The sequence below is a fragment of the Macadamia integrifolia genome, chromosome 9 (assembly GCF_013358625.1).
Source record: "Macadamia integrifolia cultivar HAES 741 chromosome 9, SCU_Mint_v3, whole genome shotgun sequence".
Taxonomy (NCBI): Eukaryota; Viridiplantae; Streptophyta; class Magnoliopsida; order Proteales; family Proteaceae; genus Macadamia; species Macadamia integrifolia.
In genome coordinates, this window is record NC_056565.1 from 33,623,044 (window position 1) to 33,636,282 (window position 13,239).

A 13,239-nucleotide genomic window follows, 5' to 3' on the forward strand; every position below is an offset into this window, starting at 1 on the left:
GGGGGGGGGGGGGTATGGAATTGATCAAACACTCATTAACAGTCCTCACCAGGTATTATGTTGACCCAAAGGATCTATATATAAATTAGTCAGGACAAATATATCATGCTTCATGGTGGTTTTCAATCTTGAGCATTACTGCAGCTTTGGGGTTGTGCCACCTCAGCTGCCCAACATATTGGTTCCCTCCAGCGGCTACTGGCTCAAGCAGAGGCATTGGAGCCCCACGTGGATATCAAAACACTAGCACAGCCATTTTCCTAGGCCCCATTGATCCTTTTTATAAGCTGTACATTATTTACCAGTATCGGGTAGCATACAGAGACCTCCCAATCCTTCCACTGAAGTATAAGGGCATACCTAGTGCACAAGGTTCCCGCCATTGTGGGGTCTGGTGAAGGTTATAATGCACAGAATATACCCTCTAATCCTTCCACTGAAGTAACAGGGCGTACCCAGTAAAATATACTCTAGTAGGAGCATTAGAAAAAAATAAATTTTTGCCACAAGTGGATGTCAATGTACAACATTGGAGAAAGAAACAATTGTATTAGTTAACCAGAGATAATGGCAGAACTTTATTCAACAACAACTAATCAGCCTTTTCCCAGCTAAATGAGGTCAGAATTTTATTCATCCTACCATAATCCTCAACTGGACAATTTCTAGGGCCACATTTACTATCCATATATTGGGAGTGAGGTATGGATTTATTCATTTGAAAGGTTCAGTGAAAAATATGGAATATTGAGATGTTTAAAAATAACTGGCTCTAACACTATGATCCCCAACAAAGAGATTTGAGTGGAATGACTTCAGTTTTAATTAGCATATAATAAAACTAGAAAAAATAATAATTTCTAATAACAGATTACCAGTCACCATTACATTGAGGAAATGATACCACAGTACCAGTGTACCATACACACAGATATACTACCAACACATGTAATCAAGGGTGTTAACCTTTGTAAATAGTTTCTAGAAATTGTTAAGTAGGTTGGGTCACTCAAACCAGCAGCTGGTTCAATCGAATCCTTGATCTGATTAGGTCCAGCCAGCCAAACCAATCAAGCCAACCTGGATAGCTTCAAGAAGAACAAAACCTCTCTCAAACAATTTCTATTTTGATCTCTTTTTTGCATCTTTGTGAGACTTAGACAGCAAGCAAGGACTGGGGATCGACTACAACATTCTAGGAGGAGTCAGTTTATATATAATTTTTTTAGTTTGATTATTTCTTAGCTAGCACACAAGCAAAACATTGAGGAGGTTATTTGTTTAGAAGTTCTTGCTTTTTGTCTTTCTTCGCCAAGGGAGACAGTTTCCTTTTTCATGTACTTCCTATTTTGAACCTTAGGCCTCAACTATAAAGGGCCAATTGATTGTAATGCTTTGACAAATTGAATTAATGAAAATTTGAAAGTCTGCTTGCAAGATTGAGTCAGAGAAAGACTGGTTCAACAACTGAGATAGCTGTGGGTGAGAGGCCCAAGGTGCTGAGAGCCTCACCCACCCACAACTATCCCATTGAATTCTCTTTTCTTCTTCTGTTATTTCTTCTATTGTTATTGAGAGTAGTGAGTCTGCTGAGAGAGCTATTCGAAGGTTGTTTCAAGGTTCATTACTACATTGCAAGTGCTAATGTTATACCGATCCACAGAAAAGTCTGCAACAGCAGCAGATGAGGGTTTTCTGGGCAGGCTTCAAGACTTCATATCTCTCAGGTCTTTGATCCTTTTCAGCCACCCTTTTGAGGACCAACCAACGCCCATATAAGGGCCACTCAACCAGCACAGGTGTCCAACAGAGGCCTTTATCTCAGGATCTTGAAAATATCCAATTCTGCCCTAATTTCAAGATTCTTCATATCTCATCAATCAGCCACCAGTTGTGGCTGATCTTTCTGGATTTTATTGGAAGTATTAAAAACCCTACTCGACATCAGTTTCAGCCTCATCAGAGGACAGACCTGTGAGTTATCGATTTCCTTCTAATTGACCTAATTCTCCCTGATTTGAAGTAACCTATTCTGATTGTTTTCTAATCTAAAATGGCCTAACCTCTGAGTTGTAACACCTATCTTCTGGGTATTTTTAGTCCTCATCTATTGTCTTAACTGGGGATATCAAATCCTTATTCTACCGGTTGTTTATTGCTGGCCGGCAGGCCTATTAGGATGTTCTGGCCTGGGTGTGTGACCTATTATTATATCATTTCTAGTTGGAGCTTTGAATGGATATTTGTATTCAGCCTGACATTAATTTTATTAGTATCCAGTGAAACTATAAAAAAGATAATTTGAAATGACAACACCAGTCACCATTAAGAGGAACTAACGCCTCACACATACAGATGCTATCAAAACTCATTAAAGATCAAAACTTTCCATGTAAGGGTAACCTTTATAAATAGTAATTTAAACAAGTTTTTATTTAGCCCCAGAAAAAAATTCTAAAGTTCTAAGCAGTCATTATACACTCAAGTACAAAACCAATATTTTGATTTGTCAGAAAACTGCTGTAAGATACTCATTATTTAATCCTGACCACATAACTAGTGACAGAAACAGCAGATAGAATATGTGAAAACTACCTGAATCGCCGTTCTGTTGAATTCCCAATTGCCAATACTTTAACTCTAGCTGTTTGAGGAGACTCCTGTGTACGAATAAAACATAATGAAAATCAAGGAGATATTTGTAGTTTATAACAACCAATTACTCAAAGCACTGTTATCCCAAGTGAAAGATTTTGTCAGACAACCATAGTACAACTAGAAATGTCTACATTCTCAGGTACTAGAAACATTTTGAAAACCTAATCCTAAATTGCTAACATGGAATCTTTTAAGAGGTACAGAAATAAACACCATGTGAAACAATGTTCACGTCAGAAAACTTTGCAAGATAATTATGAAATCAGTGAAATATTATTTTTCCATTGATGACCCAGGTTTAACTTTGCAAATCTCAACAATTAGAACAGTATTTAGGCTCCATTTGTCTCAACATAAAATTCTTAGAAGTAAAATAAAGTTTGGGAAATACTTTCCCTTCCACTATTTTATTTTATTGTCTTAGGGCATAAAATAGTGGGCCCCACTGTAAAAATCCACATACTTATTTTCACTTCCAATGAAACAAACTCTATAATAATAAATTTTACTTATTTTTTAACTCTTGGCTGCTTTATATCGAAAACAAATGGAGCCATAAAAGAAATATAAAGCAATAGATGCAACAATGTCTAAGATCTCGTGAGATTTGGAGAGCGGCAAAGATCTAGAACTAGCTCCAGCTAATTCTAACCTAAGTCACACTGAAATTCCAGAAAGTGAAGAATGTACAAAATCTAGAGAAATTGCATAAACAAAATATTTACACCATAAAAGATGAAACTGAAAGAGGATGGAAGGCCCAGATGCCTTTCCAGATATAGCAGATGGATTTAGACAAAACCAATTAACTTATTGACCTTAATGTAGAAATTTGAAGCAAAAGAAAATAAAAGTAGTTAACTGAAAGAAGGTGAGTTGAACTTGAACTGGAAAACCCCATAGTTTCATACAGGGCTTCAAGGAAATGATTGAAAGACCATACACAGTCCAGAGTCCACAAAAAGAAATAACTCTTGGTTAATGATGCCCAAAGTAGACGCAGTGGCAACTTAGTTATTAACCAGATGGTGCCTAATCTGACTTGCATCTTGAAGATTTAGCCAATAGTTAGATCATAGAAACCATCAGCCTCAAAACCCACTGTACAAATAAAAGATCAGAATACAATTGTGTGTGGAAATTTACCTCTAGCAAGTCCTTCTCAAGGCGTTCTTTTAACTGTTGCATTGATGCTGTGCCCCCAGCAAGCTTTTAAATGAGAATCAATGAAACAAAGATCAAATTATTGCTACGAGCTAAAACCGACACAAGATCAATATATCTTGATAACATATATAATTTTAGTCATGTACTAAGTCTCATTCAACAAACTTAAGCACATGTAGTTTATGTACTCAAGCAACCAAAACCTGTATTGAGTTTTCTGCCAAAATGTTAATGTAAATATTCTGCCAGTGTGAGAAAAGATATTAGCATAAGCCGTCACTCATTCATAAATCCAGTGGCTACTAATGGGCTGGGAACACTCCCTTAAATAGAAACTTAAAGATCAGCCTCCTACTTTACCTGCTCGTAAGTAATAAAATGTTGAAACTAGGACTTAAAAGTCTTGAAACAAACAACCAATAGAATCATTAAAAACCACCTCACCCTATCCAATAGATCAATAGAAATAAAGAAAGCACAACCTACTACTAAACATTAAGACTTTCACTAATCAAAGGACTACAAAATAAAATCATATTAAGGCCAAAAGGGCCCACAGCTGGGATTAAAGAACCACTATATCTTCAATCAATTTGGCTTAGTCTGTATTAAAATGTGGTTGCAGCTGGGCTGGTTCAAGCATTGTTCAGGCCTCTCTTTGGTTTTGGCCTGACCACATGCACTTGCAGTTTGAAGAAACACCAAAAATTTACCCAAAAAAAAAAAAAAAAAAAAGAAAAGAAACACAATACACGAGGCTTCCGCTACTGAAGTCAAAACTATTTTCTAGTAATAATTGTCAAACCCTCTTCTTCAGTAGGTCAGATGATTTGACTGGAGCACCAAAGACTAGCACTGGAATCTGGTAGAAAAACCTAGGGTATGGAAAACAATGATAAGGTTTCTCATTAGCTCCAACCGTTTTCATCAGTTGATTTGTATGGAGTTTTCCTTTAGAAACCCTATGAAGTTTGTCTAAATGAAATGCCTTCAGGTAAAAAGCTTAAACTGTGCCAACAGATGTCTAAGAGATAAGAAATTAATTTACCAATATACTGCTAAATAGTTCCCTTCGAATGTCCACGTCACATTTATTTATGCTCTCAACAACCTATGCACAATTTCCAAACAAGATATGATCAAAACAGTTTGAGAACAACAATTTATTCAAGATAAAACAAATAAATTATTGGGAGAGGGTTGGGCAAGCCGCTAGCTTTCCTGGAGCTAGCGGTTCAACCAATTTTTGGGGGGAGGGGGGGGCTGCGATGCAAAGGGCATGGGGGTCATTTTCAAAGGAGAGGGAGAGAGTGACACAGGCTGGGGACCCCAACAGTGTGCAAAAAAACCAATGGTTAGAACCCACTCCAAATTCACCCCTCCCAGGATCCCGCATAGGCAGGACCAGCACTGGGTAATGGCCCTTTTAGTATGAACATGGTCCTGAAGTAATGCATGGCAAACAAAATGCAATGTACCATCTGTGGAAGACCGCGAACAGGAACAGCAGAGTCTGAAAAACTCTCCATACCGGGAATTGTCTGCTGATAAAGAAAAAAAAAAAAAAATGAGATACATGAAACGATTTAAACCAGATTGCATCAGAGCGCTTATATTGCCTTCAGCAGTTTCAAGAAAAGAAAGAGAGGTCAATTGAAATCTGATGTACAACAGAAATTAGCAAGGTTGCGGAGATTTATAAGTCCGATTAATGGGAGCATAGTTTTCAAGGCGGCTAGGCAATCCCAAGGTGATGGAGGGGAGCCTAGGCACCTAGGCAACCATTATTTGTAGTATTTATGCAACGAATATAATTATGTCAGTAATACAGTATGACCAATTTAATGTGAATGCATCAATGCAATATTCTAGTAATGGCCTAGTATGAGAAAACAAACAAATTATAAAAAAAAAGTATAGGATATAATATAAGCACATTCATAAAAAAAAAAAATAAAGCAATAAACCAAGAGCATAATAGCATATGATTAAGAAACAGAATTAGAGAGCATGTAACTATGAAAGTATGATTCCATGTATAACGTGTGCTTCATAATCTTGTACACAAACAAATAATAGGGTTAGAACTAGAATCAATTTCATTTAAGATAATAATAAAAAAAAAAAATACAATATGGCATCCGATAGAAGCAGGAATCATACACTGACTGATTCGAGTTCAGGTACGGCTCTTGCACTACCCTACCTACAGCACAAGAAAGAGCACAGAAGCTACTCCACTGGGCAGTGCTTAGGAGCTGCTCAGTTGGGTAGTGTTCCGATCCGAAAGGGAAGCTCGAAGCTTTCCTATCCGAAAGGGAAGCTCAAAGCTTTCCACACCAATTACCGCAGCGGCTTATGTAGTGGTCAGCCAACTAAAGCTCGCATTGCTTCACTTCCCTTCCCACTTAAACATACAATATGGCGTCCGTCCAGGCTACAAGGCAGGCCAAGGCGTCCAAAGCAATACCCAAGTGACCAAGGCTAATGCAGTTGCAATCCCAAACTAGTGAGATCCAGTTGGAGATTAGCTTGCGACGGGATCACAGGAAGGACAAACCAATTTATGAGAAATTTAAATAAGTCAAAGAGGACACGTCTGATTATTCTCAAATCATGGACAAAGGTCTAAAATAGACGGAGGATCAGTCCAGCAAAGTGTCACTGGAATCTGAGAATTAGATTCTCAGTTATGGAGTAATCCTACCTGGGGAAAGACAGCTCAACAACTGCAGAATCAATGGACAGAACATGGGGGTTTAAACCAGTGATCAATTAAGGGTCTAACAGTTGAATAACCGATAATAGAAGGTACGAACAGAATAGCCAAAACCGATCAACAATCTGAAGATTTAATAAATCCTCATTGCAATAGGATTTCTAGTATTAATTGGCAAATTCAGATTTTGAAACTGTCAAAAGATTCAGAACTAATAGCAAAACCGAGAACTGGAATCAGAATTCAGAGATCAATTTAGAACAATAGATTTGGAAATATCCAAGTTGAAGTATAAAAATAGAATTTGAAGGAACGATATGATTTATTAGGATCTAGTTGGAGTCGCGAGGAAACTTCATTTGGTTGCCGCCTTGGAGCAGCCTAGCCTGCCTCATGGCTAGGCTGCTCCCCTCGCCTCTCTTTCTTCCATCTCTCTCTCTCATCCTCACTCCCCCTCTCCTATTCCTCCTCTCCCTCCTTTCTCTGTTTGATCATCCCCTGCTGGAGCTTCATCTCGGTTGGAGTCGTATCTCGGCCGCTAGCCCCGTAGGTCACCATCCTTGCTGGATCTTATGCTCATTTGGATTCCCACTCGGCCAGCAGCCTCCTTAGCCACCAACGGTCAGCCTTGTCGGTCACCATCCCTGCTAAATCTCAAAGCTTGTTTGGATTCCCGCTCGGCCAACATCCTCATCACCTCCAATCCTGTTTGCCTGCTCTCACATCAGTCGCCATAATGCTCCTCCTGGTTTGTCTTGTCACCACTTGGTCTCCTTCCAGCTCGCATGGTCTGCAGTTGTTCGCCACCAGCCTTACTTGGCCAGCCTACTGATCTGCCTGGCTCACTCGGCTTCTGCCGACTTGCTGCCAGCTACAAGGCAAGTAGCTATTTGGCTGCCATCTTTGCTCGACCGATAGCCGCTTCACCGATGCCCTCTGCAAGGCCACCATTCAATAGTGGTTGTCACCTCCACTAGGCTAGTTGCAAGCTCGACTGTGGCCCTTTGCAAGGCCAGTGCCCTCCAAGAGGCAGCCCCCCTCAACTACAATGCTCCCATAGCGGCTGGTTAGATGAAGAGAAGAGATGTTTGTTAGGATTTCCACAAACCCTGACTAGATTTCACTTGGTCCTTGGATGGGCTTCCTTGCTTTGTTTCTCAGCCCATGTGGCCTTTTGTGATGTAACATGTGAGTCTTGAAACCCTTTGGGCCTTGGATGTTGAATGGGCTTCTTAGCTCCTGTCTTTTGCCCATGTGGGCTTTTGTTACCTTTTTAGGGTTTGTTTCCCCTTTCGGGGTTGTAATCTCCCTCCCCCTTTTTCTTTAATACATTTATTTACAAACAAAAAAGCTATGTTTTCAGCCTTCCAATAGATAGAGCACGGAAAAACGAAGAGTTTGCAACTTGAACGGACCATTTTGGCCTTGGACAAAAGTTATGCGCATTTGAAGTTAAGCCAATGTGAAAGCCCCAAAGGGAATATGTCAAGGTGGCGCAGGGTATGTTGGGGGCATGCGGGGACAGGAAGCATCTCAGCCATCGGATCAAGCCTCAAAATGCGCCTTAGATCTCGACCTTTTAATCTTGATGGTAGGATCGGAATAGCCTACCAACGTAGTTCTAACGATGATGCAGGACATGACGTCACTGTCAGGAGTGTTGTCGCTTACTCATTGGTGGGTAGATTGACTTCCAAGTTTCTTTCTAAAAGACCCCACATAAATTGCATATAAGCCCCTCCACCCCAAAAATACCATGCTGAAAGTCCCCTATGACCGAACTTTCAAAAATACCCCTCCAATCTTCAAAAAAATTGTTGAAAACAACCTTTGTACAACGAGAACTAATTCCATTACAGGTTTCCCATAACTCTCTCATACGGATTTGGATTGAGTCGAAACGAAAAGGGTATGGACCATGACTTGAAGCTCTACAAACTTTCAGAACAAGCCATCATCAATATCAGCCAATCAAAAGACCAAAATGCCCATAAACATTGTAGAAGCTGTAACTTCTTCATCCGATATCGAAACATGACAAAATCAGGTGCATTGGAAAGCATTTTTTATGCTCTCATTAGGCCATGTAGGAGGATCCGTCTTCCAAAAAAATTTATCTTCAATGCCGAAAATGCCCCTGAGTGAAAATAGACCAAAATTGCTAGTTTCGGGCCCAGAAATTTGCACCACCTACCCTGGATGAACCAAACCACCCAAACACATCATACACTACTACCATCTCATCGGAGAGACCGTACAGAGCAATGTTAACATTGGTGGCCACCTCACCCCAATTGGCCACTTCATCACTGCCATGTGGCCGAGGTTGCCAACTAGGACAACCAGAAAGCAATCAAGATTCACTACCTGATCTGCAGGGCTGGAATTACCACCAAGCGAAGCCTACTGAATCACCACAATAGGGAGGATTCTGAATCACCATAGAAACAAGGGCAAAAGCCAACTTATATTTATCAAATTTGTGAGCATACAAACTTCAAACACAGACCCAAACTCAAAAAAGTAAAGGCATATACTAATAAGGTAACATAAACTAACTAGAAAACTCAAATAATAAAGGAAAGAGACTCAAATAAGTCTAGACTCTTATAGATCTATTCTAGCCTAACTAATTCTTAAGAAAAAAATAAAATAAAAAAATAAATATGATTTAAATTAACAAATAAAATATATCCCGGATTCATTCCTCCCACCCATATGTTAGGCCCATTAAAGTTTCCTATTACGATATTAGTATAAGAACCTATTGGACCAAAGGCCCAACATGGATAGAACCCAACCCAAGGTTTTTTTTTGGGTGAATATATAATTCATTACCAAGAAGAACAAAGAAAAGCATACAACCCTCTGAGAGGGGGAAGGAAAAGAAAGAGGCCCAGCTTAAGGGGACACATTCCTGATGATAGAGCTTGGCAACTCCCAGGAGTTTACAATATGACAGTTCCTAGGAGTAGGATTACAAGTAGAGGAGAGCCTTGAGATCTTTGCTTTAACATTGAAGGAGATGGAACCCCAAATCCTATCCAGAGAGCGCAAGTTGGCGGTCCATTTCCTGTAATTTCTTTCCATCCAGATTTGATTTATGGTTGCACAGAAGGCAAGCTTTCCAACCAGGTCACATGTAGAGTTACCCCGAAAAGTCATGTCAATCCATATCCATTCTCTTTGAAGAGCGAGGATTCTTCTAGAGGTGGGCCAGTATTTAGCAAGAACCATACTCCAGATGGAGTTGGAGGTAGAGCATTCAAAAAATAGGTGATCCACAGATTCCGGCTCATTCCCACATCACATAGGATCAACTGGGATGCCTCGTTGAAAGAGGAAGCAATGCATAGGCAGGGAGTTAGAGAAAGCTCTCTAGGCCGTGAAGCTGTACCGCGGAATGTGATGAGGGAACCAGACGAGTCTGTGCCAAAGAGTGGGCAGGCCATGAATTCTTACAAACTCCCAAGCAGCCTTGGTGGAGAAGGTCTTAGAAGGGGAGGCCATCCAAAGAGTGAAGTCAAGTCTCAATCTTTGGGAGGCTGAGATGGGAGGCAAGGTTCTCCAAATGTCCTGAAGCCAGGCAGAGGAGGTGTCTAGAGGAGACCAAGAGCCCAAAGAAATAATATCAGCGACGAGGGCAAGCTTGGGCAAGCCAGAGTTGTATATTTCCCTAGCACTAAGAGCATGGAAGAGGACTCCTTTGGGATGCCAGGGATCGAGCCAAAGAAAAGTAAAGAGACCACCAATATGGGCCGAAATGGCCGAGGAGAGCCGAGGGTGGATGGCTAAGATCTTGTGCCAAGCCCATGAGGCATCAGCCCGGGTCTTCACTGTCCAAAAGGAGTCAGACTTTAACTGATTCGAGTACACCCACTTGACCCATATATACTGTCTTTTTTGGAAATGATCTTCCAGGCTAGCTTGATGATTCCGGCAGAGTTCACATCTTTGATCCTTCTTATACCCAGACCCCCTTCTTTGGGAAGACAAACAGCAACCCAACTAGAAGGACAGAGGAATCGCACACACTCACTCCCTTTCCACAAGAATGAGGCAAAGATGGACTCGAGTTTGGAGATGATGGATTCCGGCAATCCAAAAGTACCCGACCAGTAAATGTATGAAGCTTGGAGGACTGATCTGATGAGCACAAACCGGCCGGCAAAGGATAGGAGCCTTCCCTTCCAGAGCTGAAGCCGCTTCCTAATAAGGTCGAGCATAGGGGTGCATTGGTGAGCAAAGAGCCTTGTCGGAATGAGAGGAAGCCCCATATATTTCACTGGAAGATGACCCAAGCAAAACCCCATATGGTCAAGGATGGAAGCTTTGGCAAAGTCAGATATCCCAGCTAGGAAAATAAGAGACTTAGCTGGATTTATACGAAGCCCCGACATATCAGCAAATTGGCTCAGACAAAGCATAATGTTCTGCATGGAGGTGGGATCAGCCTTTGAAAAGATCATCAAATCATCTGCAAAAGCCAGGTGAGTAAGCTTCATAGCTTTACATTTGGGAATAGCAGAGATGAGATTCCAGTCTGAGGCCACTTGCAAACTTCTGGAAAGAACTTCCATAGCCAGGCAAAATTTGTAGGGAGAAAGAGGACATCCCTGCCGAATTCCCATAGAGGAGGAGAAATACCCTACCGAACTCCCATTGACTAGGAGTGAGAAGCAAGGAGTGGCAATGTAGTGATGGACCAATTTGTGAAGACTGAGGGAAATCCCATGGAGTTGAAGACCAAAGTAATGTAATCCCATCTCAAAGAGTCAAAAGCCTTGTAGATATCAATCTTCATAAGGGTAGCTGGGGAGTGGGATTTTCTATCAAAGCCTCTGACAATCTCATGGAAAAGAAGGATGTTGTCTCCAATGCTTCTACCCGAGATGAAGGCTGATTGGTTGCTGCTGACAAGGGAGCCCACCACTAGCTTGATTCTATTTGCAAGGATCTTGGCTATGAATTTATAGAGAAGGTCGCACAGAGAGATGGGTCTGAAATTAGTCATAACTTCTGCTCCCTCTTTCTTTGCGATGAGACAAAGGAAAGTGTGGATGATCCATTTGATCTGGCTAGGGTTGAAGAAGAAGCTCCTGATTGCCTTGATCACATCTTCTTTAATAAGGTCCCAGGTCCCAAGAGGCGGAGAAAAATCCCATGTTAAATCCATCAGGGCCGGGGGCTTTGCCGGCCTTATGGGAATGAATGGCTCGAGAGATCTCTTCATCAGAAGGAATAGCCATAAGCCTATTGGACATAGGATCAAGAATGGATTTGTTCAAGAAACCAACCGAAATGGGGGGAGCAGGGGTGGTGGGAGGCCTGAACAAATCTTCAAAATAATCCACTGCAACCTTTTTAATCTCATCAACCCTGTGAACCAAGTTCCCCTCAGGAGTAGACAATTTCGTGATGGAGTTGACATTGTTTCTTGCTTTTACAGATTTGTGGAAGTAAGCACTGTTTGAGTCTCCAAGCTTCAACCACGTAATTCTAGATTTCTGCCTTAGAAAGCTCTCTTCCTGGGCCTGGAGAGTAGTAAGAGCAGCTGCCTGGATCTTTTCTTCCTCAGCCAGAGGGGTTGAGATGGTCTGTCTGGAGCTGATTCTGAATAGAGGTTAGCCTGTCCCTGCAAACAATGACTTGAGAAGAAATATTCCCGAAGGAATTAGTATTCCAAGTCTTGAGGGCCTCCTTGACATTCCTTAGCTTTCTGGCCAAAGCTAAAAGGGGGGTGGAGAATGATTGGACAGGTTTCAGCCAGGCTTCCTAGACAATGTTTGGATAATCCGGGTGAGTGGTCCACATGTCAAAAAATTTGAAAGGCTTGGGACCAAAAGAAGTGTAGGGCTCGATGAGAATGAAAATGGGGCTTGGGACCCAAGGCTTACTTGCACTACAATAAGCCCATTTTGTTGATTTATCAGCAACAAAGGTAGTCACCTTGCCTGCATCAAATAAGGTGTGTTGTCGCCTCGGACCTTAGACTGTGCCTGGATGCCTAGGCAACACTTTGACAACTATGAATAGGAGAAAATCAGCAAAACACTATTGTCACATTGATCGATGATTAAGACCTAAAAAATATATAAATAACTAAAAAGGAATAGTAGTCTAAGTAGTCGCAAAAGAACAGTCCACTTTTATTTGGATTGACATTGGGCAGTCAAAACCCGTCCATTTTGCTTAATTTTGGTTCTGTTTTGAAGCTATTGAGTTACCATCCAATGAGACCAAGACCACACAGTTCCAACTAATTGTGGAGAAGTTATGACTAATTTATTGAGGGGGTGTCAATATCTGATGGGATTCTATTTTTTGGATGTCTACTTAGTCATGCAAGGTTATTTTAGTATTTACTTTTATTGCAGTGATCAATATTAGAAATCACACTATATAAGACTAGAGGATTCAAGGCATCGTAAAGGCCACTAGCCTGGATAGTTCTTGTTCTTTTTAATATTTTTGCAGAGAATTGTCTCCCTCAGTTCCTCCCCATCGAATTGGGTTTCAAAGTGGATGCTACATTGTTGCTTTGATTCCAAAGTCTTGCCGGTTTGCTAGGCTTCCTTTTCAATTCCACCTACTATGCTTATCCATCTTGAATCAAGAAGGAAACAAGCAGAAAATTAAATTAAACAATCAATATAAAGTAACAGAAATCACGACCGTTCAGCAGCAACCTGCCA

General features: G+C 41.0%; 1 protein-coding gene across 1 annotated transcript in view; it reads right to left on the reverse strand.

Annotated features, from left to right (window-relative positions):
- LOC122089734 (actin-related protein 4) overlaps positions 1-13,239 on the reverse strand; it is a 49,798-nt gene that overhangs the window by 1,475 nt on the left and 35,084 nt on the right. Inside the window, exons 14-20 of the mRNA XM_042659430.1 lie at positions 13,117-13,150; positions 11,842-12,141; positions 10,440-11,160; positions 5,304-5,377; positions 4,874-4,936; positions 3,805-3,867; positions 2,596-2,660 (exon numbers count right to left, since the gene is read on the reverse strand). Of these exons, the coding sequence (XP_042515364.1) occupies positions 2,596-2,660; positions 3,805-3,867; positions 4,874-4,936; positions 5,304-5,377; positions 10,440-11,160; positions 11,842-12,141; positions 13,117-13,150 (1,320 nt within the window). The remainder of the gene's footprint in view (positions 1-2,595; positions 2,661-3,804; positions 3,868-4,873; positions 4,937-5,303; positions 5,378-10,439; positions 11,161-11,841; positions 12,142-13,116; positions 13,151-13,239) is intronic.